The sequence below is a fragment of the Triplophysa dalaica genome, chromosome 4, assembly GCF_015846415.1.
Source record: "Triplophysa dalaica isolate WHDGS20190420 chromosome 4, ASM1584641v1, whole genome shotgun sequence".
NCBI lineage: Eukaryota > Metazoa > Chordata > Actinopteri > Cypriniformes > Nemacheilidae > Triplophysa > Triplophysa dalaica.
Genome location: NC_079545.1, coordinates 25,853,658 through 25,881,613, shown reverse-complemented (window position 1 = coordinate 25,881,613; position 27,956 = coordinate 25,853,658). Strand labels below are relative to the sequence as shown.

The following is a 27,956-nucleotide window of genomic DNA, read 5'->3' as shown; positions in this document are numbered from 1 at the left end:
ATGATTGTAATAATAAAGATAATCGGCACATGTACATACGCAACTAAATGTAAAAGATGGTGAACATAAACTTTATTTTGACCCAGTAAAGTGAATCCCTTTAATGTGATCTCATGCATTAACATACATGCACTGGATAATAATTCCTTGATGATAATGATATTGCAAACATTGTATTAGCTGTGCAAGAAACTAAGAAAATTATCCATTACTGTTGCTGTGGAAAAAGAAAAACTATGATGTACACAAACTAAATGTGTTGTGATAGTTGTATTATTTTATATAGTGTTGATACAAAGAAAATGTGTTAGTTTAAAAAACTACCTTTTACTGAAATCCACGAAAGTTCCAAAGACCGACCCTCACTCGGAGGGAATATTTATATTTTCATAGTCGGAGATAAATAAATTACATAGAAAAACCATGTGTAGTTTATAGTATTTACATAAGAGTGGACATCTTGTTTTATTGTTTATGGAGACATTCTGAAAGAAAAAATATGCAATGGCTGGCAGGTTCAGCCTAAAGTATACTCATTCTAAATGTAAATGGTTTTCATTTTACACAGACATCAAGGAGGCCTAAAGTGCCTTTATGGCAACATTTTGGGAGTAGCATTAGTTAAACCATTAGGCTATTTTCTGTCAACGAACTACAATTTCACAGGTTTGGTTATCGCTTTCTGTTTATAGCAGATTTGAAAAGCAAATTTGTTGACAAATGTCAAAATATTATCATACTGGTCTCTGGAAATGACTTATTTGTAAACATCTGTGCAAATTAAAAGTGTGAAGGGAACATTATTATGAGCAGAAACTACCACGTTCTTATATGATTTAGCACGTGGGTAAAAATGTGTTATCATATTCGATGTAATGTACAAATAAAACGATGCTAAATGTATACATTTCTAACAGAAATTGTACTGAATTCATATCTAATCTTTAAAGACTTTTTTGGTTGGTCTGTTGGCCAAGTTCTGTCTGTTAACATTTTCTTCCCAAACCTTTTTTATGTGTTTTTAGTCTCAGAGTGCTTTGTCTATCCTCATAGACTGGGTTGTGAGGTTTGGTCCCTGAGAATCAGTAGGAAGAAAAGGGGGGTGATGAACCGTCTTAAAAGAAAAAGTCTTTCAGATGGTCTCCACGTAGTTGGCAGGGAAAAGACCCTGACGCCCATCTTCACTGGAACCTCTCCACCAGGCTTTGTCAATCGTTTCCACATCACTAATGATGTCACCAGGTTCAAAAGAGAGTTCGGTATCATCCTCTGTGTGGACCAAAAATGCTTTTGTTTTTGTGTGTGTTATAAATACATGTGAATTCACAATACACAATCCCACAACAATTATGAATTATACAGCACTGACTATAATAAACAAAACTAACCTGCTTGGTAGTCATATAAAGCTCTTACACGCAGAAGTCTTTCTGGTGATGGCTGTTCAAAAAGAAAACAAAACTTTAGTCATTTTCACATTAGAAGAATAGTAGATCAGTGGTTGGACATTGGTTTGTCCATGCAATAGAAGTCAATGGGAACCAATGTTTTTTGCCTACCATTTTTCAAAATATGTTATTTTGTGTTTTGCAGAAGAAAGAAAATCAAACAGTTGTAAAATTATGGAGTAAATGATGACAAAATTTTCATTTTGATGGTGAACTATTCCAGTTTAACATACTGTAGATGGTTGACTGTAAATATTGCGCATTATGTTGTCCGGTTTTGTATGTACTTCTCCGTTTTCTTTCAGTTCTTCATCTGTCTCACGATTCACTGTGTAACTGCACCTCTCCGGTGTGCTGTGCTCAGATTCATCAACATGCTCTTCTGAAAACGAAATAAAAGAGACCGTATACTGTAATTCTACAGTATATAACTAAACTATATACTGTAACACTCAAACCAGACTAGCTCCTTACCTGTACCATTCAGTGGTCTTTCACATTCTGATTCATCGTCGTCAGCCATCAGATTATATTCTGCTACTTTCACACATTGCTCTGTAACACAGAAACAGCATGACAATGACATCTCAACTATAAGAACATTTTGGCATCTTCATATTATGTTTCAGTGGTCCCATCACCTTGGTTTTCTGGCAGGTCGTCGTCAACCTTGTTTTTCTCAGAGAGCTCTACTAATCTTGGTATCACTGTTCTGGGCAGTGCAGGTCCTGACTGGTCCACATGCGGCTGTAATTCCTCAGACTCAGCGGCAGGCTGCTCTTCAGAGCCTTCTTCATCCTGACATTCTGCTTCCAATTCTTGCTCCTCAGGGACATTTTCATAGTTTGCAAGCATCTTGGTTTCTGAAGGTGCAGTTGACGTGACTGATGGTTCTTCTGGTTCCTCCACCTCTTCTTCATCTTCTTCAACCAGCACAGCTTTGGCAGTGAAGTGTGTTTCTGACTGAAGTTCAGGCAGCATTGGAGAGCCTGTTACAACCTCTATGATTGAAGATGTGTGGATTAAGTCAATTTACAATAAAAACAAAAATGCTTTGTTATTTTTGCATGAGAGTGAGTAAAATGACTCACCCCTAAAGTGCAGTTTGTTATCAGACTCAGTAACCTGTTCCTCTCTGGTAATATCAGTGGTGAATGACTCATCTTGACACTCTGGCAGCTTCGGTGATGCGGGGGAAGCTGAATAGTGGACTGGAAGTTGAGGAGGTGGCTGGCTAGGTGGTGATGACTGGGCTGGAGAGGGTCCGGAAACAGGCAGACTGGGTAATGGTGATACGGGTGGAACAGAGCATTGAGCAGGTGGTGATGGAGGAGATGTTTCAGGCTGCTGTGGTGAAGGGACTGTACGGTAGAATGGACTAAGTGGAGATGCTGGACGCCTTTGGGATGTGTTTGGGGTTCGAGAGAACGGAGACCTTACAGTGGGACTGAGAGGAGAAGTGGGACCTGAACTGGAATTGCTCCTCTCAAAGATGAAGGCCGTGTCTGTCAAACTGCGCTGGTAGCGGCGGAATGGAGATTTGACTGCAAAATAGGAAATTAGACTGTAAGTATTGTATGAGCAACATTTTTAGTAAATGTTGAATAAAAATCACTACCTGAACGTGGTGATCCAGGGCTGGAGGAATTTTGTGAGGATGCTGATAACTGTCTGAAGAACTCCCTGGGATTGAGAGAACGCTGGGAAACAAGTGCTGCTGCCTCCTGTTGGTCAAAAGAAGAACTATTGTTAGAAAACGTACGAATTTTTTAAGTTAAAAATGTTAATAGCGTAAAATGTTTATTTTATGTCAAATTGAAGTTTATTTTAAAGTATTATTTGTGTAATAAGTAGACTTATATTTATTAGTAATATAGGTGTATTAGTTCAACGCTGCTTGGGACAAAAAACAGCCCACCATTTGGTTTAAAAGAATACACTTTACATACACTTTAAGTGTAGTACACAAGTTAGTTTACAAAGCTAGTCATTTTTGCCCCTTTTTGTGCAATATTAAACAGTAGGCTGTAGCTGTAGGCTAGTATTTAGATGGTCATGTGACCTCTATCTGCTTAATGTCAAATGAACAGCTTTTCTACACCACTGATATGCCTTATGTTAGTGAACGTGATTTCTAAACATATTTCAATACAGTTCTGCTTATTTCTTTTTGGTTCAACTTTTAACAGAGAAAATAGTCTAATAAAAACGAATGACTCAAACTTACTGCTGCTTTCTCGATGGATTCGCTGCGTCTGAGGCATGCTCTCATGTCCTCCTCATGTTCTCTCTGCTGCTGCTCCTGTACATTACACAAAGAAATGTGTTAAACCATTACTATTTCATCAAAATAATACAGTAACATCAAGCGTTCATATCTTCAGTTTAAGCAAAGGAATACCAAGAACACACCCATCTCGATTTCTCTTCCTTTTTAGCTTCTTCTTCAAGCTCTGCTTGGGTTCTCCTGTACGTAAAAAAACAACAGGAAAGTTGAAATAATTTATTTAGAAATCATCTTAAACACGCGGGTATTCAAGGGTGTTGATCTCAGGTGTACAATACAAACCTTTCCTCTTCGATCATTTTGAGCTTTTCTTCCATCTTTCTGTCTCTTTCGTCTGCCTCTTTTTTTTCCTTCAGAATCCTCTCTTTCTCCCAGCGGCGTCTGTCTTCTACAGCCCGCCGACGTTCTTTTTCCTTTCTCTCCTCTTCCTCACGCTGTGACACATGATATTAAACAAAATTACATCACGATGAACATGAGTTTACTGGACTGGACATCTCGATCTGTTACCACCACTGTTAGATGCTTCATACAGACTTTGATCTAATGAATTGATATACTGTATGATATTGATTTTAGTACACAGCTTTCTAGAATACAGAATTCTAGATCAGTCTCTCTCACCAATCAATCTGAAGTCAAATATTGTAATTTTGTAAAACTGACCCTTGTCCCAGGCAATATTTCTTACATTCTGGTGCTTTTCATATGTCACTTATATCCCTTTGAGTCTATTTATTACACCTATTATGTCCCCTTGTCTCAGATAATAAGACCATTTCACCTAAAATAACTTTAAGTGCATTCAAATATTTATATTTATAATAAGTAGCCTTGTAATGTAGCATTTTGTAAGTAGCTTTGGATAAATGCGTCTACGAAATGACTTCATGTAATATGCAATCAAAATTCACTGGAACACACCAAAAAAACCTTTTTGGGTGATGCACGATCCCCTTTGCTCCAAGTCAGTGTCTTCTAGTATGGCTTCACAATGCAATAATGACCAGCTATTATACATTATGGCTTATTATATTGCTGGTGCAGTTTCTTTTTAATATGTTTAACTAAACTCTAGAGATCAATGATGTATAAAACACTTAACACAGCATAGCTGTACCTCTGCTCGTGCCCAGAAGGAGTCTCTGTTAATCCTTCTCATCTCCATGGCAGCATTTGTCTTCTTGTAGTTGGTACCCTATGGGTGGGGCACACGAACAAAAGATTCAAAATTACCCAAATTAATGTATCTGAGATCAGTAAATCAACTCTCAAATGTGCTCACTAAATTATTCCCGGAAACTTTTTTTATATTTTAATGAAAGAAACCCTTTCACACAGCCAAGTTTGTGGTGGTTTTGTGGTAACTCACCACAGTCTCCTCCTTATCCATTGCCCTTGAGGGTCTCCTTGATCTCTCTACTGGTGTTCGAATCATTTCAGTGGCAGATTTTATCTTCTCCTCTGTCACCTCATCTTGGTTTGAGGCTGTAATGAATACTTGGGCCTCCTGTTATGACAGAAACATTAAGAGATAAAAACATTTTTGAAAGTTCCCTAAATGCTCAAGAAAATGATAAAACTGATTTTTTCTTAATGTGCAAAATTCGACAGCATGAAATCCATCCATCCATCCATTTTCTACCGCTTATCCGAACTACCTCGGGTAACGGGGAGCCTGCGCCTATCTCAGGAGTCATCGGGCATCAAGGCAGGACACACCCTGGATGGAGTGCCAACCCATCGCAGGGCACACACACTCACTCATTCACTCACGCACTCACGCACTCACACCCTACGGACAATTTTTCCAGAGATGCCAATCAACCTACCATGCATGTCTTTGGACCAGGGGAGGAAACCGGAGGAAACCCCCGAGGCACAGGGAGAACATGCAAACTCCACACACACAAGTAGGAAGCGGGAATCGAACCGCCAACCCTGGAGGTGTGAGGCGAACGTGCTAACCACTAAGCCACCGTGCCCCCACAGCATGAAATCAAAACTGAAAAATCATATTTTTTATGGAATAGTGCAGTGTTTTTATAATTGAATTTTTAAATTCATAATCTTTAATCATAAACGTGGACCTCCTCCCCCCTGAAATGAATTCTCATCACTTCCTGTTCTTCATTTTGTTAGCAATGCCCTTCTTCCAACTATCCAATCAGTTCTCGATGAGGAAAATCAAGTCCCAAGTTTTCTATCATTTCAATATGATCGTTCCTTCTTTTTTATGCCAACTTTATTGTTCGATAAAAAACTTGTTTTAACCATTTGTATCCAGGACCCCTATTCATCTGTTTAAACTTTGTTTGCACCAACATTTGTTGTATAATACAACAATTGTTGTCATTGTATTAACTGTATGTATTTTGAATAACTATTTATTGACAAATGGAAATGAGAATTATAAAACATAAAAACTATTTTTAAAGATTTAAATTGCATATAATGAGAAAAATGCATGTGAATCAGAGTACTATATGATGCTGGACCAAACATATCTGCCTACTAGAATTTCCTTAAAATGACATTTTTCCTCCATTACAGCTCTGGGGTAACTTAAACAATATTAAGATTAATCACCCCTCAACAAAATAAACACTATATAACTAACCAAATGTATCCAGTGCAAATCAAGATAGTGATGTGGTTTATGGGAGCGAAGAGAGCAGAAGACTATTGAAATTCACTATTGAAAACAAGTCTCATAAGAGCTGAGCTCAAACTCAGCAAACCCCACAGATCTATAGTGAACTATTATATACTTTTTCTCTGCACTATAACTCCAACATGTCAGAACCAATATATTACATCTCTTTAAGACTAAAATGACTTTATCTTCAGTACATTAGGCTAAAACTGTAGCTAATTTTCCCTTCTATCCCTGTTTCTGCCTGGGAGGAGTTGAAGGACTTAACTCTGTTATAACTTGTTTTGGATGAGCCCCTGACATGCAGTTGGCCCAGGGCTTTAGTGGTAATGACAATATTAACGGTACTGATGGCAGATTCTCTCCCATACACACCCCATCCCTGAAGCAGACTGTCAAACTAGAATGCAATTTACAGTTCTTATCTCGTATCGGATCATAACCAGACATTACATTTATTATGTTCATGAAGAATTAGTTCAAAGAATGGTTTTACGGACTATTATAATCCAGTTTTATAAATCCATCATAACCACCATCGTAGTTTTAATAGGTGGTAAAACACTGTGACCACATCTGTGATTAATGCTCATTTATTTTAACTAATGCAAAAAAAGATCCACCTTGATGACTAAATAAACCTAATTTCAAAAAGCAAACTGCTGTTGAAGTAATTTTTGGGAAACCAAGACCTGACAAGTCAATCCGGCACTCATGACAGAGCCTTTACCAGCACAGACTCGCAAGAATATACAATAAAGAGGGAGTAACAGAGAGAGAAAGCACTGAGGAGTGGCTGAGGGGGATTTAACCTCATTGTGGCTCATACTTAATCTGTAATCATGTTGCTGATACTTTAAAGGAAGATCTCAGAAGCCAACATACACGCTGTGATAAATGATGTGCACATACATTGGGTTTTAAGTCGAAATGTCTTTAAAAGCCACTGCTGGCCAAGAGCGCTGAACATGAAGTTAAAATAATGGCAGACTTACCCCAGTCATTATTTAAAACAACACAGTTGTAACAATGCACTTATAAATGTTGTGTTAATGTGTATCTGCGTAAGGGTCTATCCAAAGTGCACTATTTACTTCAGTTGGAAACTGGGGGCACAACCTCTCCCACGCTATAAAACAAGGTTCCCGCCACTTTTGTAAACCCATTAAAGTTCATACGTGTGAAAACAACCATCAATCAACACAGAAATCACACAACTACATTTGAAAGCGCTACATATACACTCACTGTAAATTCAAGGTCATAAAGGTTGTCGACCTCGAAAGAGAGAGAGAGGAACTTTGAGAATTAAATAAACAACATTCTTGGCATGCCTGAGACGCTGACCAGGCAATGTCTTTATAAGGCGTTAAAAACTGAGACGTGTGTTTAACAATCTCATGCCACCATCCAAATTCTGAAATATTAAAAATATGGAGAATTAAACCAACAATGCCAGGGTGGCGAAGTAAGCAAACCAGCTTCAACAGACTGACATACAGTATATCACAATATAAACCACATAGAATACTTTCTAAGCACTACACATTTTTCTTTATCACACAAAAGCTTAAAATAACAGCACATTTTATACAACAAATATCCTTTAAACCATCTTTTGTTTGCTCGCTTTCTTTCGTTTCTGTCAATGCGGGTTTTAATGTCTGTCCGTGGCATTCCACCGGCACAAGACCTGGCACCAAGCAACTAACCATCGCTTTACAGATACTAGCATAGAAAGGAAACCATTTAAATCTGAGGAAATTCTCAGAACAGAGCAATTGTACTTTCCAACAAGGTCAGTCATTTCAGAACTGTGAGAAAACCTTATTTTACATACTCCTCCTATTTATTCAAATAGAAGCAAAATGTGTTAAATTCCATTGGTTCAAGCAAAGCAGCAATGTGCTGTAAGGAAAGAAATATCAAACAATCTAAAGCAGAAAGAGTCTGAAAAAGAACTGTGATGTAACATGACAACATTTCAATATAAATCTAGCTAAGAAAACACCTGGGATGGAGAGTGTGAGAGTATTTTCATTGGGTGAACTATTCCTTTAACTTGTACTTATGTAGTACAAATACTGTTTTTAAACAAAGCACTACATGCATTCTGCAAAAGTTTTGTTGCATGGAATAAAAATGTGTATCTAAACAGCAGAACACGAGTGTTTGTGACTTAACATCCAGTCAGAATTATTCTGTATAGCAGAACACTAACAGAAAGAACATTCCACAGTGACACAAACACAGGATGTATGAGAACGAGACAAATGTGTGCACGTGGGAAAGACACACGCTTTTTGTTCGCTCTATTTGTGAATGTTTCCAAATGTAGCCACCGGAGTAAATACTAGTTGATTAATGACAGCTTAAACTGGAAGTACCTTCTATTCTGCAACACAATATAAGGATAAATCTCATGCTTACAATTCCTAAGGAGTGATATAGATGCCAGTAGAGAAACAGTTTGTTACCTTGAAGAAGGTCTTGATGGCGGGCACGTGGCTGGTACATTCTTCTTTGCGGAGCTCATCCACGCTCTCACCAAACTGTGTGATGTAGTCAGAAAAGATTGCAATGTTCTTTAACGGATAGTTCACCCAAAATTATATTTCATCATTTCCTCACCTTCAAGTCGTTTCAACCCTGTATACATTTCTTTATTTTGTTTAACACAAGACATTTTGAAGAATGTGGGAACCAAACAGTTCTGAGACACCATTGACTACCTCACAATAGTGATTGTTTTCCCTACTAGGCTTAGTGCCGCAGAAATGTTTGGTTACAAATTATATTTATAAAAGTCAATTTGAGGGTAAATAAATGATGACAGTTCTTTAATTATAGTGATGACTTTCTCTTTAATAGAATATAATACAGTGTGATGTAGTGACCTACTGTGGCCAAAACAATATTCAGTTGCCCTTAAAAATATTCAGACATTTTGGAACACCTACATTTAAACTACTTTAATCTATATATTTTATTGCATAAAATTAAAATAATCCAATAAATGGAATTATTCATTCAGCTTTTGAATTGTCCTATAAATGCTTCCTCATCTAAATATATCCAACAAAGTTCATGATCACTATGTGTGGTGTGTGTTTGTGTCTGAGTACCAGTACAAAGATTTTTTCTTCTGCAGTTATCAGGTCAGTGAATCCACATCCCCCTTCTTCTACACAATGCCTGACCGGCTACAGATGGCACCTCTGACCCTAAAAACAACATTCCCACTTGTTGCCTTAGCAACCAGAGCCATGATGGATATTAGAAGGGTTCCCAGAATGCCTGTGTTTGTCTGTATTTGAGCTCCTTCAGTTACACTTCTGAAGGTCAAAGCCCTTTTGTGAAGTGAAACTATTGACAAGTCTCATCGACAGGAACCTCACATCCTTTGGTTAAACATGGTCTGTTTAATGCGGTGCCAGCTCCATCCAATGAGGAATCATATCAGACTCACACCCCACGACAACATCCAATAGAAGCTACTCATAAAGGTTTAGTAACCAATCAGAACAAGGCAAAATGACCTCATTCAGATGTATTTGTTAAAAGAGCAACAAATGTTTGAAGCACACCAAGAAAAAATAAGGGAAAAGATGAAAGACTTTCCATTTAAAGTTTAGGACAGTATATGTTCAATCCTGACCAAACTATTTTATTTGTTATGGCTTATGTTATGTAAAAGTGTGAGTTGTGCGTATGAATTTACCCAGCAGACCATGATAATCTGTGGTTGTCCTGTTTCTGTCAATCCCATCCTGCACAGGCCATACATGGCCGTGCCGTTGTGAAATTTCCCAACAAGTTCTGTCAAACCTCCAGCTGGCAGAATGGAGAGAGAGAGAGAGAGAGAGAGAGAGAGAGTGAGAGAAAATAACTGGAAGGAACCAAATCCAAGGATTTCTAAGTCTTCTGCATGTAATACTGACCAAACAAAAAGTCTTGGGCTGTCTGTCATCATAAACTCAAGAAGAGAGTGTCAATGAACTAGACTTTTTACTAAATTTTACAGGAGCATTTAACCCAAAAATGAATATTTTGTCTAAGCCTCAAATAGAGTGTAAAACTAAATCACCAACAAGTTTTAAGTAGGAATGTAAGTTTATTTTTGCACATGAAGTATGTTTTCTGATCAAAAACAAGGGTACAACACAAAACCATTAGCAGTAAGTGATACATTTATGTCTTATATTTACATTTATGCCACAGATGCTATCAACAGCAATTTGAAAATAATAGTTTGGTTTTGTTGGTTTCCTGGTAATAGGTCATGCCCTTGTCATTAGTAGCAAAATGATATCATGCATGACACCAAACTAGATATACATTTGAGAAACACATTGGATACACGTCAGGATATTGCAGTTCCTTTGCAGTTATATTGATCTGGAGCAATTCAGACAATAAAAATAGGGCAATTTATGTTCTGAAGACATTGGACACTTTAGTACAATTTTAAAAGACATCGGAAAATGGTTTCTATATTAATGCCCTAACAATTTTTTTATATTGTTAAAAAAAATAAAACACTTTACCTCCTGAATCAGAGAGTTTAAGATTGTTGGTCAGTCCATCATATGTAAATAATGCCCTAGAAAAGACAAAAAAACAACATCAGTAAATTACTCAAAACACATTTCAGTACATGCTGGATATGATATATACCTGCATAAGAATGAATACACCAAACGTCCTCACATAACATCCAAGCCACCTTTACCACCTGACCTGCACTATTTGGTATTTACTTATTGATTTTTCAACAAGAGCTTCTCAGGATCTACTTAACTTGCACCCAGAGGACTTAGTGAACATTTGTTGAGGCTCTAATTTGACAGGATCAAGTCAGAGCTTGTAAGCAAATGTTCTCGGGGCTACTAGCTTTAATAACAACTGCAATTGCAGAATATGAAATCACACTGGAACATTTGAACCCCGGTCACATCTGTTTATGGTTATTTGTCAGTCACGGCTACATTGGGACTATAACTTGGAACTGAGGGTTAGCGAAAATAACGCATTTTGCATTGGGGTCACCATTCCACACAACAGCAAACATGTAAGCACAGATAGGGTGCTCGGATTGTGAGATTTATAAGATTTCACTCTGATTTATAAGATGTTCGCTGCAGAGAGCAATTGCTCCTATAGAGTCCAACCAGTATTATGTTCACCAAAAACCACTTAAACAGGATGTGTAAGAGTACAAAATAACTCAAGAATTGGTCTACTTTCAACTGGGTCATCCCTATAGCCTTGACTAGTTTCAGGAAACAGGAAGGACGGTTCAGGAACTCATAATTTACACCATGCCAGTCCACGTGTTTCTTTCTTCACAAACAAACAACTTTTTATTGAAATATTCACAATAGCTGCGGTGACCTCATTAAAATATGGAACAGTTGATGTCAGGTTTACATCTAAAGGAACTTGTCAAAACTGAAGTGTTTTCATGTTTTGGTGAATTTAAACATATTGCCACTTCAAGGGGAGAGTTTAAAACCTATTTGCAATCTATGAAGCCAAAACTCCATGGTTAGTTATGTCTTTGACTTCCGGTAGCAGTAATAAGCTTATCTACTGTATCAGTTGACCCTCTGCTGAACCTGCATCGGTTATGACAGAGTCACATAATAAACAGGTCAATAACTGTAAAAAAGTTTTTTTTAACAGTTTGTAAATGTGAAGCAAATCCTATAATTCTACATAATATCAACTTAATAATTGGATGAAACTGGTCCAATAACAGCAGGGCACGTTTTATCATTGTCATGTAGAGTATAGTATGCCTCACCTTTGACAATCCCATCATGTGTGATGATAAACAATTAATCGTGAGGTCTAGTGAGAACTGGTTTAACTGTTTTTCAGGTTTAATTTTCAGTACTTTTTAATAAAATAGGACAATTCGCATTCTTGGAACAACTGAACCTTTATAATCCTCCTAAAACGCCGTTGGCAGTATCAAAGTGAAATATGTTTATATATAATATTAGTTCAGTTTTAGAAATAGTAACAAAGCTCCCACATTCCTTTTCAATCTGTTGTGTTTCCTTCAGCTTTTTCTAAATGCGTCTTATATAAACATGTCAGTTCGGGGTCAGGTGACCTTGTAACCGGTCTAATTATACAAGACTTTCTTAACACTGATTATTCAAGTAGTCATTCAGCCAATCTATTGATTTTGCAAAGATGTAGTTTTGCCTAAATGCAAGTTTACGTTTGTTTGACAAGCTATGCAATTCATTTAAACACCTCCTATGCAGAATTCTCTACTCGTATGTGTACTGAATGAGGTTAAACTAGAGAGCGGCCTTTCGTCCTCATTTTCCTATTGTCTTTAAAGCCTCTGATCTCTGAAGCGACCCAGACTGTGACGTCTGGGCTTTTGACTCAGAGCCCAAACACAAGGAACACTAACAGCCTGTTTCCCTTCATCGGGGTCTGTGTTTAATGTTCTATCAACAGTCTGCAATTAACATGTAGTGATACCATTGTTTCACATCTTACCACCAGAATGGGAATAGAAAGGGGGTGAATGAGAATGTGCGATTTTATGTTTGTCCACTCCACTAATATGTCCTATCACTCAATGAATCAAGCTAGAGTTAAGAGATTTAAGATGGCATTACCAATAATGCTACCAAGCTCATTACATTCTATATAAGCGAAAGTCTAATCTGATCCAAGTGATTAAAGATGTTGACTTTTTAAAGAGTCACTCAAAGGTCAAATAAAACTATGATGTCATACTGTGCTAGACTATTCTGACCTGTATCCATGTCAAATGAAAAGCATGTTGCCTTATGGACAGCAGACCTGGTCGGTTATTCAAGGTTCATCTAGGGGTCAAATCATGTCATGCTGTAATCTACAGAAAGCTACAGGGGAAAAGTCGCGGTATATTACTGTATTTGTATAGTATGTACAGACCACACACATTCCCATTGACATGGTAAAATGAGCACAAACAGTCAGCACATCACTCATTGTTTTGCAGGCATGCATAGTATCCCCATGGCGTCTTTGACGCTATGAGCTTAAATTCACATGCACCTACAGGTGATATGCATGAACTAAAAAGAAAAGCTTTTGTTTATTCAGATGTCACATGAATCAGTCTCAGAAATCTTATTTTGTGAGCAGTCCTTATTCTTTTTGTTTAAAGGCAATTAAAAGAAACTGTGTGTTAGCTGCACTAGGAGCTTTCCAAGACATCAAGCACTCACAACACAATGTCTGTAATCTGTTACCTCGCAAAATACATCGTTTGAGCAAAAATTCTAATGCAATCCCAGAATGCACTGCAATGAGCTTGACAGAAAAATAAATAAAAAAGGAGGATAAATGTTTCATTTTCAAAACAGATAAAATCATGTTTTTGTTGTGCATTTCAATGATTGTAAAACAAATTGCAGTTGGGTTGTTTTATTTAAGTAGTAATAACTATATTAAGAATACAGCTAGCCAACACAATAAGACACAATAAAAACATGATCAAAATATTGGAAAAACATGATCAACATTCTTAAAAACAGTGTTCTGTTTTTGCAAATAAACTTCAAGTATAGATAACATTTTAGCACTCTAGACTATGTGTTTGTACTTATTAGAATGGTGTACCATTAGCTTAGCAACATGCTAATTTTTATAGTTTTTAAAATATTAGAATTAACTGCTTTTTGTGCATATGCAGCTAAAGTTTGGTATTTGCATGTACACAACGTACTGTGAGGCACACGTAAGAGAAGAGAGGTTGCATTTGTCTGGATTTCATTCAAAAGAGCTTGTCAGAAAAACACACAAAGCAGAGAAATCCAGAGGGACCAATATACATCCAGAAGCAGCACTGACTACAGTAGTACTGTTTGCGGGCTTGGCCTGTTTGTGTTGTTTGTATATTAAATTACGACTACAAACTACAACTACAAATTTAACTCATGCTTAAAAACTATATACTATTTCCATTACTAATGAAATTTAAATCAAAAGCTGCAGTAGACATTTCCTGCAATCTGTTGTGTATGGAGAGGTGTTGTCTGGAAGTCGTCTGGCCCTTTCTCACCTCACACATACACACTTCCTGTGTCAAAAGACTGATGAGAAAAACACAAGAAGCTCTGTTCTGCAGTCCATGTCGGAGTCAGCCAGTTATGAGGTCAAGATGAAGAAAGGGGCCATACACACCATAAAGGATAAAGAAAAAAACATTTGTAGTAGCTTTAGGGGAAAATGTAAAAACGTTTTCTGTAAAAATAGAACATGTCACAAATTTTTTTATGTTAATTTTGTGCACTGGCACAATTGGCTCTCAAGTTTCATTACTTTGTGGTTCCTAAAAGAAGTGGGTTTATGGGACAAAATGTCTATTGCTTGAGATTTCCTTAAAATGCAAAAACATTCAAGTCTTCTGATATCTATAAAGTCAACAACTCATTCGTTACTTGCTCAATAAATAAAAACACATTTAATTATAAGTAACCAACTGCACCTACTGAAAACTTCAAGACAACATTGAAGACTAAATTCTACAGTTTCTCATGTAGCTACTGTAGATTAGGTAACTGTCCAACTTTTTAACAGGGTGCTGTTGCCTTAATGTTAAGCAAAATGTTTACCAAAGTAAATGGCTCCAACATCTTGACTATGTCCGAAGGGCCGTTCACTGAAAGTGATGTTGATACACTTATTATAAACTCCCCAGCAAAATCTACTTGGATGTCCACCTTGCCTGAGATGGCCGCATTCCATCTGTAGTGCGTAAAGCTGGAAAACAGCTGTGCAGAGGAGTATTCTTGTGCACAATGGCTAAAAAGAAATGGAGGAGTTTTCCCTCCATGGTTGAGCAAACGACTGGCATAGAGGAAACGGTTTTCTCCTAAAAGCAATACGAAAAGTTCCAAGTGTCATCTGTGGCGTGTTTTACTGTTGCAGAAAAGAAATCCTGGAAGGTCTCTTATTTTGAATGAGTTTAATGACTAATATTTCTTTGCCAATCCAGCTTTTGTGCCCACAAGTCTGTTAGGCTCCGTTCGCTAATATTCTTAGGTCTGTTTGAAGATGATCATAAATCGAAAGCAGACGCACTGACTCGCGTCACTCCCTATAAAACTGCTCCAAATGTCACTGGACTGAAATCGCTGGAAAAGGAAGCTGGTAGTGTTTATATAGTTATGACCCAGAGGGAGGCGATAAGAACTAAAAAACTGTGTCCAAAATACGCATATAAAAAACATTTTTTCACTTTCATTCGAATTTGCTTTTCCGAGAAAATGGGACATGGGTGGGAGATCATTAAAGCCACTGTAGATTCAGATAGAAGCTACTGCCTTGCTGAGCTGGCCTGTTCTGAACCTCAGCTCAGTGGTGGAGATCTCAACGGTGGGCTCTCTTAACAACCTTTGCAGAAACAACTCTGAGCACATTGCCATCTGGCACAGCAACCTTGTCATAGTGAATACTGAATCGCTGTGCCAAGTGCTTTTCATTTCAGTGTGCGCTGGCCTGGAACAGACACAGCCAAACTGCTCAACACACTGAAATGAGTTCAGCAGCCAAGAGGTGAAAAGTAGAGCTAAACCAACAGATGTGCGTCTAATGAAGATGTATAATAACAATAGCTATTAAATTAACTTTACAGCTTTAGCTTGCTTAACTGCAATTCTATGCAACTTTATAAGGCATCTGCGTGAGAGTCAATCTAATGCTGTCTAAGGGGGAACAGTTTTGTCCCCTGGGTGGCAATTTTGTGCTTTTGGGCACTTTTCGAAGAGAAAAGAGGATTGCTAGGATTTTGAGGAGATTCTGGGTAGATGCGTAAAGGATGGAGTGGAAGAGTTTTCAATAAAGAGTGAAGGAGAGAGGATGGGAAAATAAAAAGGAGTATGGGAGACTGAATTAAAGAGGACGGCGGATGGGAATAAGAAAACAGACTGAGGAGGTAGGCATTCATGTGCGATATATGGTTGCAAAATGAAAAGGCGTGAGAGTATGAGAACAGCTACGGAAACAGAGCTCTTTTAGCTCAACTATGACAGCGTTGTTGTATCAAGGTCTATGGGTTCAGTTCAAAGGGAACACGTGTAGTGATAAAAAGTACCCTTTGTGAATTTGCTTTGAATAAAAGCATCCGCTCTGCCAGATGAGTAAGTGTGAACAGGAGAACAAATAAATGTGAATGGAGAATGAGGAAGGTGAAGAGAGAGAGGGGAAACAAAGACCCAAATATTATGGCGTAAGGTACAGTCAGTACAGATAACAGTTACATCGCATAATGGAAAGTTATGTGAATGGGCATGACTTGAGATATGTCAAAATTGTGATGTTTTGCTTTAAGCAGTAATGGACCCCTTTGGAAAGTCAAAAAATGGTCTAATAATTAATTTTGCGATTTTGTAGTTTACATTGTCTTTTACGGTGATACTAAAACATCTGTCGTCATTTCAAACCTGTATGACTTTCTTTCTTATGCACAACACAAAATAAGATATTTTAAAGATATATGTGGTTTTGTGTCCATACAATAGAAGTGAATAGGGGGACAGTGCTGTTCGGTTACCAACTTTCATCATAAGTTTCATTTGTGGGTGAACTATCACTTTAATGTAGTTGATGTTGGTGGATACATTGTTAATGGTAAACCTGGCCATTTTGTGAGACATTTTAACAAGCTCCAAGATAGAAAATAACATTTCAATGTAGATCCAAAGACTTTACAAGCTAGCTGTTGTGGTCAGGCTTTCAGCCATGGAAAATTCAAGAGCCTTGCAATTAAACTAAATAGAACAAATTGTTCTAGTTACAAAACTAAAATGATCAGCAAAAATGTTGTATTGTTGATTGTTTGTCAACAATATTCAAATACACAAATCAACAGGTCAACAGATGTGCCCAACCTTGTGGCAACAATTCTTTATGCATTCATTATAATGACCAGCCCTGAACTTACACAAGTAGAAACAATAAGTCTAGTGTTTCAACAAAGATTAAAGCTGCAATTTAAGTAACTATTGTGTAACATGAACCCAACTCTGTAACCCCATCTTACATGTAGAAACCTTTCATCAGGAACCTTATATGTCAGCTGCTGTATAAATAGATGTCTATTGAAGACAAGCTGGGTTATCCTGACACATATACATCCAGTCCTGTTTAAGAGTGAGGAAGGAACTGTTGCGTTCTCTGTGCAGGAGGTCCACAAAGTGTATCTTTCAATAAGGCATTAAAGTTGTTAAAACTGTTATCAGAATTGGAGGAACTGACTCTGTGTTTTCCATCAACAATGCTGCTATTACCCTTTAAAGGAAATGTAATGTAAGCCCCTAAAAAACAATGTGCTGTTATTCATTACGGGGCATCTCATTACTTAAAGCTAGAGTAGGCAACGTTTTTCATTAAAAAAAATTACAACTAGTTAAGTCTCTTTACATTCTGATCGAAAAAAATAATTAGTGTAAACATTTAAAGAAAAGAAGTGGAAGTCTCAGGGCCATAAATGTTCGCCCAATCATTGGATTCCGTCTAAATGCAATGACAGGATGTTTTACCTGCAAAACTTTACACACCTTGCTCACGGATTAAAACAAGCTTTCCAAACATCTTTGTAGACTAACAATAAATCTAAAGAAGTTTTATTTGTTCATTAAAATTGTAATGTTACATGTTTTGTTCTGTAATGTTGTCTCATTGAGTTATAAATGAAGTAATTAAGGAGGTGTGGCTCTGGAGAAAGCTCACTAAGAGCTAGATTGCTATTGCTAGCTTCAAAGAAACTGCCTATCCCGACTTCAACAGTTAGAATTTCATGACTAAAGTTATTTACATAATGACTAAAATAACTATAATTATATGAAACATTATTTCAAACACTTTTCTCAGACAATTAAAGTGAAATTATTTATATCCTGCCCTGCTTTCTTTCTTTTCCTTAAGTGACCTTTGAGCCCAAGGCAACAAGCTATAGTGAAACATCATCACTTTACTTCAAGTACTGTTCATGACTACTGTACTTGTGGGTTATTTTAACTCAGCGTCTGGACACAGTTTATAAACATTCTGAAATGCAATAAGCACCAAACAGAAAATAATATTTATATTATAGGCCTAACTGCTCGACAAAATCTGAGGTAGCCGAACACAAACCCTAACCTGTGTAAATATCTTCAGGTATAAACCACAGTAAACATAATCTATCACAACTTTGCAACTTTCTTAAACACTTTACTGATTAGCCTTTCGTTCTGCAGGCTACTCTGAAGTTTAGCCACTGATCTCTCAAAAAAGAACATTCCTCCGGGACAACTCTGGCATTTCCCGTCCTGCCTGTCCCACACACCCTATGTCTAAACTCTGGTATCCCTCATACAATTACTAATTCATAAACATTTCCTTTCCGCTTCTTTTAAGACACCATTTTTGTCTCTTTCTGTAACACCTCAACATTTGATGTACAACCTCTTCTTTTCTTCAGATCCGAGCTCTTACCCATGTATTTGTCTTTAAACTTCTCAGCACATCTGTATTAGCGCACACTTTTCTGATTCATTATATCTCACAGCTCACAAAGCAGCACAGCACACTCTGAATCAATCTACTATGTAAACTGTGACAAAAACACTGATGAAATTTGCATTGCGTGACATTTTCAGGACAGTTCTCATGAAGTTAGGATCATAACACTCTTCAGACGCCTTTGGAAGAAGAAAGCTTTTATTTCAGGAAGCTTAAAGTAATCTTGGAAACTATAAAAAGAACGAAACAAAGAATCGCATGGAGCCAGAACAATGTAAAACTACGGAATGGCAACCAAGCAGCCGCTGCCCTTGGTTATGCAGTTGTTGTGAAAAAAAAACATTCAGCGTTTTACATTCACAGGAATGCATGGTCTCAGCTAATTCCTGCATAGCCAGATGAGATACCAGATCTAGGACACTCAGACACTTGTGTCCAAACTCTCAAAAAAGCACCGACCATGCTCCTTGTAGTATAAACCTTGTTTTTAGCAAACACCATAGAATAAACTGAAATAATCATATTAGGCTGACAAAAGCTCTTGCTCTAACAGTGAGGAGACGCCAGGACAAGATAACATCAGCTCTCACTCTATGGCTGGTTAGAACCTTTTGGTTACTTTGTGGGAGGCTTTAGGTATGTAGGCTGTTTGTTGATTTATTTTCCCCGCCACGAATTTTCCATCTGAGGTGATTAAAGGTCTCAGGCAGGGCCAAACTTGTCTGTAAATCCAAAACACCACAAACTATATTTCTTTAATTACATACGGCACCAAACAGCACGTTTATACTTTATCAACAAGGCAGGTGTTTCTTTTCTGCAAATAATCTCCATTTACAGAACTTCAAAGTGTTAGAGGGAAAGCCTACAAACAGCTAGAGGCCCTCAACAGTACATTGAGCTTGATTCTCGCTGGCTCAGTTGTTAAAAGAGTTCAACACATTCTAGTTAAAGGGGCAAACCGCCTGACCTTCTAAAGTACAAGGCTACTGCAAGTCATTAGTAGGCGTGATGAAGAGTGCCTGCACACGGCTTACTGCATCATGTCATTCAGCACCTAGAAGAGGTAAGTGTATAATTTGGTCCTCATCCTGAAAGTTGCATTAATGAAGAATGTGAATGTTTCCACAATATAGGATCTGCGCTCAAATCATTGGCGAGTAGTACTTTGACAGGCTTAAAGACTTTTTAAGGTCCGTTATTGGACTGAGATAGGATTGGAATGTGGGAACATCATAAATGTTTGAAATGATGTAGTGCGCTCAGACAAGCTTGGAACCTTTTCTCTGGTCAAAGCAAAACTCATCTGACATTCTTGTGATATGGGAACAGAAGTGGAAAAATCTTTAAACTGAACAAGAATGGCCAAGACAACATAACAGCACACTGAAAAGAGAAAGTTTGCATAGCAATAAAAAAAGTTTGGAAAGACTTGCACGTGATTCTGTTAGTTATCTAAAAAGTGTTAAAAAGTAACACAAATTCAATAAAAATAACTCTATGCAAACGTGTGATTCAATTGTATTTGAATCCAGCCAATTTAAATGATATAAACGTTCTTTTCCTGCTTCAGAGTTCCGACAACAACACAAGCCATCTGTGTGGGATGACATCATAACATACAACAAGCAGCATTGTTTGAAGCTTGGGACCGAGCCTGTCTGTTTAAAGGAACTCTATTAACATCTTCCTTGTACATTCTCAATGGGTTCAACAGAAACCAGAGAAAGAATCCACCTACACAAGGTCCAGACATTACCCAAGAAACAACAGAGCTTCTACCCATGTGACGTTCTCAGGGGTTAAATTGGGCCGGGGCCATCCGGGGCAGAACCCCAGCACATAGGGTGACTGTCTCGCTCTGCTCCACGCATGTGTGCGGCTCTTCTGGTGTTCCACTGTTGTTTAACCTTTCAAGTCATAATTCGATTTTTCTGTGTTTTTGTTAAGGGATCGGTGACGACCAAAATAAATGAATAAATAGACAAAATATAGATTTTTCTTGTGAATGACAACATTTCCATATTAATTTGTTGGACCTGCATATTAAATATATATAAAAGCAAAGACAGTGCATATGTGTATATAATGCTAGGAATTTATTAAAATACTGTCAGTCCTGCCATTTGCAAATATGTGGTATTTCAGTTTATCAAGACCCCGGCTTGTAACACTGCTTTTTTCTTCCAATAAATATTACATATTTATTGAATATATAAATATTACACAATATTACAAGGGAACTAAAGATTGTGCACTCATGATCATATCAATGAGTATTGTATGTGTCTTGATTGATGTCATAGATTGCATCATAGGCCTCAGGTTTCTGAAAATTAATTAAAATATGTATAGATAATATTCACTTTAATATTAATAGCAAAAGTATTAAGCAAAAAGGAAGCTGACTGATTAAATATCTTCGATGGTGAGTGACCAAATGTGCACATACAGTATCAACAGTCCAGCACTGAAGCATAATGTCCGGAATCTGCATGAGTCAACAATCTTCAGTCAGATTTATGATGGGACTGTGTTTGAAGAAACCATTCCCAGATCCAAACCTGTTATTGTAGCTCTAGCCAGGACAGGATCATGATCTGAAATGACCTTTGGGCAACTGATAGTAATTAAGGATTTCAGTGTATACGAGGTCTAAAGGAGGAACATGACAGGGCTTGAACTGTTGCATGTGCTACACTACAAAGTACACATCTTAAGAAAAGAAAGGAGCGGCCTGATGATGACCTCCAGCCACTACACTTGGACTGAGCTTCATGAGATGTTACTTTTGGAATACCATTTCTTTATTATTCTTAAATAAAAAACAACACAAACTTAGTTACGCCCACATGCATTTAATTTTTATACCGTGAATAATAGGCAGGCATCTGTGTCATATTTTACAGTAACTGCAATAAGAGTTGTAAGGTCAGAAACAATTGAGAAATAGCTTCTTTACTCTTTCACCGCCATTGACGAGTTATATCGTCATTTAAAAAAAAACGCATCCCAGCAAAGACGAGTTTTTACGGCAATCAGTGTTTGTACTGTTTTACAGCAGGTGGCGCTATTACACACCTTTGGAAAAAAGTAAAGAATCCCAGAACCTAGAATGTATATGTTTTAGCGGTTTTTAATGATTGTTCTGAGTGGAATCTGGGCGGAATCATTAATTACTATTACTATTCTGTTACTATTATCTATTAGCATTTTTGAAGAAACCTACCCACATCTATGGAGTGATAAAAACAAATGAAGATAGAAGAATACGGTTTCTTTTTTTAAAGCTGAGACTGTTCTTTCATTTGACATATTGTTTGTCCATATTTTCATTACAGAAAACTTACTGTGAGCCATTAAATTTGGGTGAAAATGTTAGAAAACGCTGGCGTAGGCTGGCAACTTTTTTTTAAAGAGGCTGGTGGCGAATGAGTTAATCTAAAGACTTTAAAATGTTTATACATGGATGCGTCTAGTGCCTTTTGTGGAGAGAAATCAATTATTCCCAATACATTAAAAGCAATAAAATAGCACAACAAAATCATATTTTCTCCATCTCTGTACCACTTTTCTGTGAAGTCTCGGCATAAAGGGGTATAAAACACTTTATTTTGTGGGGGGAGAACACCATCTCATTGCAATTAACCACAAGAGAATTTATAAAAAAGAACTAAAAGTGAATTTATCAATTATATAACTTCAGTTTACAACTGCTTTAAAATTTAATAAATATCTCTGAAAGCAATCTGTCTGTGTATCGTTTAAAGTGTTCCTGACATTTTAAAAAAGTTTTAAATTTGGCATAATCTTCAAGCAGCGGTAAAAAAATATGAACGTTGCCGTAACAACCAGCCAATAGCAGCGCCGCTGATCACTGGTTCTTCTATCGATATATGCTGCCTTTCCAAACATGCGTGAGCGTGCAATGATCCAAGACAATTTAATCCAGTTTATCATCAACAACAGGTGCGTTCAAAGAACTTAATTATCATCTCGGATGTTTCATTTGATCCTGGATGTAGTAAGCGACTTACAAAGAACAGGTCCCTGGTGGTAGTCCTTCAATTTCCAGTATTAATTCAGTATTGATGAGGTAGACTGCATCTTAACAGACTGTAGATATAGTATCACCATTTTGTTTCTGACAGGAACATTTGGAATGCAAGAACATTGCACCCTGGACTGTCATAAGTCAAAAGATCTTCTATGAACATCATGAGACGTAAAACAATGTGCTTTCGTTTCAAGAAATGCTTGTGAATGAGCATCGATTTCTTGTGAAACTCTTGTACATTTAAACAAACAAAGAAATTACACCAAAAAATTGTGTGTTTTGGCTGTTCATTGAAAAGACAATGGCATTTTGGGGGCATGAAAGCAAAGCACAAACTTTTTCGGAACAATATTGTTATATTTTCTATATACACCACAAAAACATGAATCTGTGGAATCGGGAACATCTTGTACATGTGTATTACATGTTTAGTTCATGCACTAGTTTACCCAATATAACAATGGCGGAATACAGGACTGTGTTTGTCCTACTCAACATTCAGTATGTTTCTTTAGATTTATTGCACCACTATATACAACTATATACAACACGTTTATATTAAAAAGCCTTTTTCTATTATTAATTTGTTTTAAAATTTCAGTTTAGATTTATTACTTGAAATTAAACATAATTTTATTATACAAAGAAACTTGAAGGATTTAAGAAATAATGCATGTGAAGTTGTTCATTTCTCATTTGTCTCAACTCATTTGTAAAAATAAATCGTGAGTAAATCGAATCGTGAGATCAGAATCGTGAATCGCATCGTGAGCTGAGTGAATCGTTACATCCCTATTCGCTCGTGCTGTAGTTCCGCCCCCCCTGCACACCTCAAGGCGTTCGTCTTTTTCAGGAAACAATCGTACAGCTGTTTCTGTCTATTATAAATTTGATCAAACTAAATACTCTTCGAAGATACTCAAGATTAATATGAGAATGACAGAAACTACGTGTGTTACAGTACCTCATCTTTAAACGTAATACTTTGTTTATCTCAGCTGTCCACAAAATTACCACCTACTACGAACTGTTGGACCTGAACAGTGTTTTTTTAAGTACTGATGATAACTTACCATAGTGCACATGTTTATTAGTGGTAACATAAGAAGATTGCACATTGAGTCTCTTAAATCATGCATAAACCTGTGTTTCAACAGCATGAAGATGTAAACACCTGAGACACGCTGAACCTGAGATCCGTTATCTCATTTGGTTTACAATAGGTGAGCTCCTTTAAACCACAACTTTGCTATTGTCACAATGAACACCACCATGTTTTGCGCTTTGAAAATGATAAAGGACAGTGGCTGAATCCCTCTTTGTATGATGGATGCTGAAGCCACTTCCAAGACTCAAATATCACAAGTTTGGCTACTCAACATAACGTCCTACAGATTTATTTGAAAAGAATTCTACCACGCCTTCACAATTTCCTATCATTTCTAGTTCAGTCATATCCCATGGGAGTTCTCTTAGTTGTCTGCCTAAGGCTTGAGATGACAAATTCGCACCAAGAAGAATACATACATCTTAGAAGATATGAGAACAATATGTTAAAACCAAAACAGTAAGATATCAATTGCAATAACAACAAAATCAAGTCTAGATGTCTAGAAGGGCTGTTAAATGCGATAACTTATATATACATAGATGTGACATAGATGTGTACCTGTCTTTATAAATACAAAATACATGTACAGTACAGATATTATGTAAACACAAACTTTTATTCCAGATGCGATTAATTGTAATTAATCCTTTAACAGCCCTAAACTCTAGTATCTATCGTACTAGCATTAAACACATTGTCATTGACTTAGAACTTATAAGTGATCTTGGCCCCTTTACATGCCCATACAACAAATAGCACTGTTTCTAACTGGTATGAGGACATAAGAAGAACTATTGCCAACATCAACTTCTGAAGAATTGCTGAGTGGCATGTAAAAACACGGCCAGGGATTAATTCTGATCACATGTCCGATAAAGACTGATGAACTGATTAAGAATCATTCAGGATAAGTAGCCGAACTGAAACTTTTTCTGAGAAATGCAATCTTCCAACACTAGCCTAAGCCAGACCAAGGCTAAAGTTAGTTTGCCGGCATTTTATGAGTGGAAAAGTGTTGATCAGGAGAAATGGATTGTTCCCGTTAAGCAGCTTTATATGCGTGCAGTACGACTACATGGCAGTCCTGCGATGCTAAAATAACATTACTGAATTCAATGAAAAGCTCAAGCTTTTTTCTTTTTATTATAGGATGCATGAAGTAACTGTCATCTATACATGCAGGTTTCTCATTTTTGCTACAAACTGGCATATGCAAATGGCTGCAAAAAAATACAACTTGCAAACTTGCACCATGAAGGTTTTAGCTGTCAGCAAATACCGCCAGACAGCACATGAATAGGCCTGATAGGCTTGTAAAGCCTAAAGCACCAGCGAGTGTTTCTGAGCACGTTTCCATGGTGATTAAGCATGTGGAAAAACAGAATGGGTGCTGCCTGGCTGGCTCGGGGAGCCTGATGGGGCGTTTGCGAGAATCCGCTTGCTGAAAGTCAGCAGACAATGACACCGTTGATTTAACAAACATGAGTTGCCAAGATCTGACACACAAGAACATCACTGCAGGACTTTAATGTTGACAGATCATTATAGTATATATTTCAATCAATCAATCAATCAGATTTCAGGGATAAGTTTACAGTTAATGTGAAGTTCAGGTTACAACCAGGATGCTTATGGGTCTATGACGTGTTTTGTGTCCAAATTCATTATTTTCCTAAAAAGAATTTGAATAAATACATGTCATATATCAAATGGATCTACAATATGTCCTTTATAAGAAACCCTTTTCATTTTATTGAAATTCAATAGATTTTTTGAGTTTTGGTGTTTGAAAGACCAAAAATGTCAGGTGGTGCGACCGTCCGAACATACAAACAGAGAACAAAACTGAGAAATAAATGTTAATTTTCTCAATAAAATTCTTAATAAAATATTTTGGCATGATTTTATGTTAAATTTCTTATATATGAGGGGAAAAATACTCAGTGCTAAATACATTAAATGTATATTATTTTAAATTAATATATGGTCGCACCACAGGCTTGGGATGGGGATTTTTTGTCGTAAATGTTCTTCCAGGGTCAACAAACTGTACAGTCTGTTTGTTAACCTAGAACATTTCACTTGGCAAAAATCAGTTTGGAGTGTCTAGTTTGACAAGTTTTAAACATTTCCCCCAAACCATGTTTACAGTAAAGAAATGATTTATAATCATAGTATTAGATTATATTAAATGTATATGACTATGCTGTTTGAAAAATGTTATTTATAACTATTAAAAGCATACCAATGATGACATCATAGTCGCGTGAGTGGTGACTGGGTACTTTTCTAAATGAATGAGAGCTTGAGAGCTGTATTCAGTTACAGAAAGGTGTCTTTAATCATGTGGGTGCTCCACTTAAGTGCAAACCAGTGTGCAAACTATTACTGTCCACAGAGATCTGAAACTGAGTCAAAATTGAACGTCATAACATCATGGCAGAAAGTCACAAATGAAAGGGACTGTAAGATTGTTGGTTAGCTACCATCATTCATCCCAAATGATGCACACGTAAGCACTCCAAATGAGGAATCTGGAACATCCATTTATTCATTTTGTAAGACAATAAATGCTGATCGTTCTAAGGATACATCAGCAAACTGCCTTATTATTATTATTATTATATTTCTTTTTTGTTTGTTTCTGAGCTAATGTTGAGCTCGCGGTTGACTAGATTTGCATACAGGCAAACACCAAAAGAAACATGACAATGGGAAGAACCCGACATCACCCACTTCCACGGGAACATATCATTGTGCATTCTCATACATTTCCATTTAAATCTTTAGCAATAACTGAAGTGCACTACTTCAGTATTTTGATTGCCAAAAAGTGATAAGTACTCAAACAAGTACTGACAGGTTTTGATATGCATATCTACCAGTCTTGGGATTTTTACACATTTAAACACAGTGTTCAAACTGAAATGCAACGCGTCTCAGACAACAATAAAATCAACTGCGCAATAACCATTTCTAACGTTGGATTAGAAAAGCAATGCGCGATCTTTGGTTGCGTGTCAAAACCAAGCTCACATACTCAGCTAAACGAAAAAAAATGAATAGTGAATGAGAATGTAGAATAAGGAAACATCATATGTAAAAGTTACCGTACCAGTTGGTGGATGCTCGGGGATTCAGGATGTCTTCTTTAGCAGTCAGCAGAGACAGGCTGTACGTGTCCAAGTTAATCGCTCGCATCCTGATGCTGGAGTTATTCTGTGTACTCCTAAAAACAGCACTCTTCAACTCTCTTTCTCTAGTAAAACGAGCTACCTTATCGGATCTGGCATGCAAGGAAGTGTAAACGCAATCTTAAAGTTGTGGAAGTCACGCTGGTGGAGAGGTGAAGGCGTACAGCCGCACACGGGTGATGTTTCAACTGCATCAGTTCTTCTGGAAAACTTCACGAAGAGGGATCTGTAGCCAAAAAGCTCCACCTCCTGCTCTAAGAAAAAAAAACCTCTGTTGCACAATTTCTGTTTATCTTGCTTAATTGTAACACATTTTGCTACATTTGTAGCGACACGTTGAAATAGTAAACATTAGTTGATGCAGTTTGAAAAAAATGCTTTTCTGCAATAATTTGCATTACTTGTCTAGTGTCGTTGTTGATGCCCAGACAGGGGCGTGCTAGAGCCACTGCCCCGCTTCCCTCATCGTCTGGGGTGCCCCTCTCAACCCCCCCCCCCCCCCGGCAGGCATGCATTCAAGATCCACTCATTCCGCTAATCCACTCCTTGTTATCCCGCTCGCTCTACGACCTACGGCGTAGTTTACGCAGAGCCGCGTACCCTATGCGTATCCTACGCCGTAGCCTGATGCACACCCCTCAAAAAATGAAACAAACGCGCGATAGAGTCGTGTTTACTCAA

General features: G+C 37.3%; 1 protein-coding gene across 2 annotated transcripts; it reads right to left on the bottom strand.

The window, feature by feature from the left end:
* Nucleotides 1-50: 50 nt before the first annotated feature.
* Nucleotides 51-27,491, bottom strand: si:dkey-40c11.2 (drebrin-like protein B). 2 transcript variants are annotated; one of them, XM_056747370.1, is made up of 16 exons: nt 27,197-27,491; nt 10,939-10,994; nt 10,113-10,225; nt 8,869-8,943; nt 5,108-5,245; nt 4,856-4,933; nt 4,018-4,169; nt 3,861-3,915; nt 3,676-3,750; nt 3,067-3,172; nt 2,540-2,992; nt 2,090-2,449; nt 1,923-2,003; nt 1,682-1,830; nt 1,389-1,440; nt 51-1,269 (listed from the first exon to the last, which is right to left on the bottom strand). In XM_056747370.1, exons 1-16 carry the CDS (start codon nt 27,280-27,282, stop codon nt 1,133-1,135), a joined length of 2,166 nt encoding a protein of 721 aa, XP_056603348.1. In that variant the 5' UTR covers nt 27,283-27,491; the 3' UTR covers nt 51-1,132. The 2 variants fall into 2 exon arrangements, with proteins under 2 accessions (XP_056603348.1, XP_056603349.1); XM_056747371.1 differs by having other exon boundaries at nt 1,736-1,830.
* Between the last annotated feature and the right edge of the window lie 465 nt (nt 27,492-27,956).

Coding starts and splice junctions, on each gene's coding strand:
- si:dkey-40c11.2 (XM_056747370.1), bottom strand. CDS start 27,282: ATGCGAGCGATTAACTTGGACACGTACAGCCTGTCTCTGCTGACTGCT. Junction 3,751..3,860: donor AGGAAGAGAAATCGAGATGG/GTGTGTTCTTGG, acceptor TGTAATGTACAG/GAGCAGCAGCAGAGAGAACA. Junction 1,831..1,922: donor AAGACCACTGAATGGTACAG/GTAAGGAGCTAG, acceptor TTTCGTTTTCAG/AAGAGCATGTTGATGAATCT.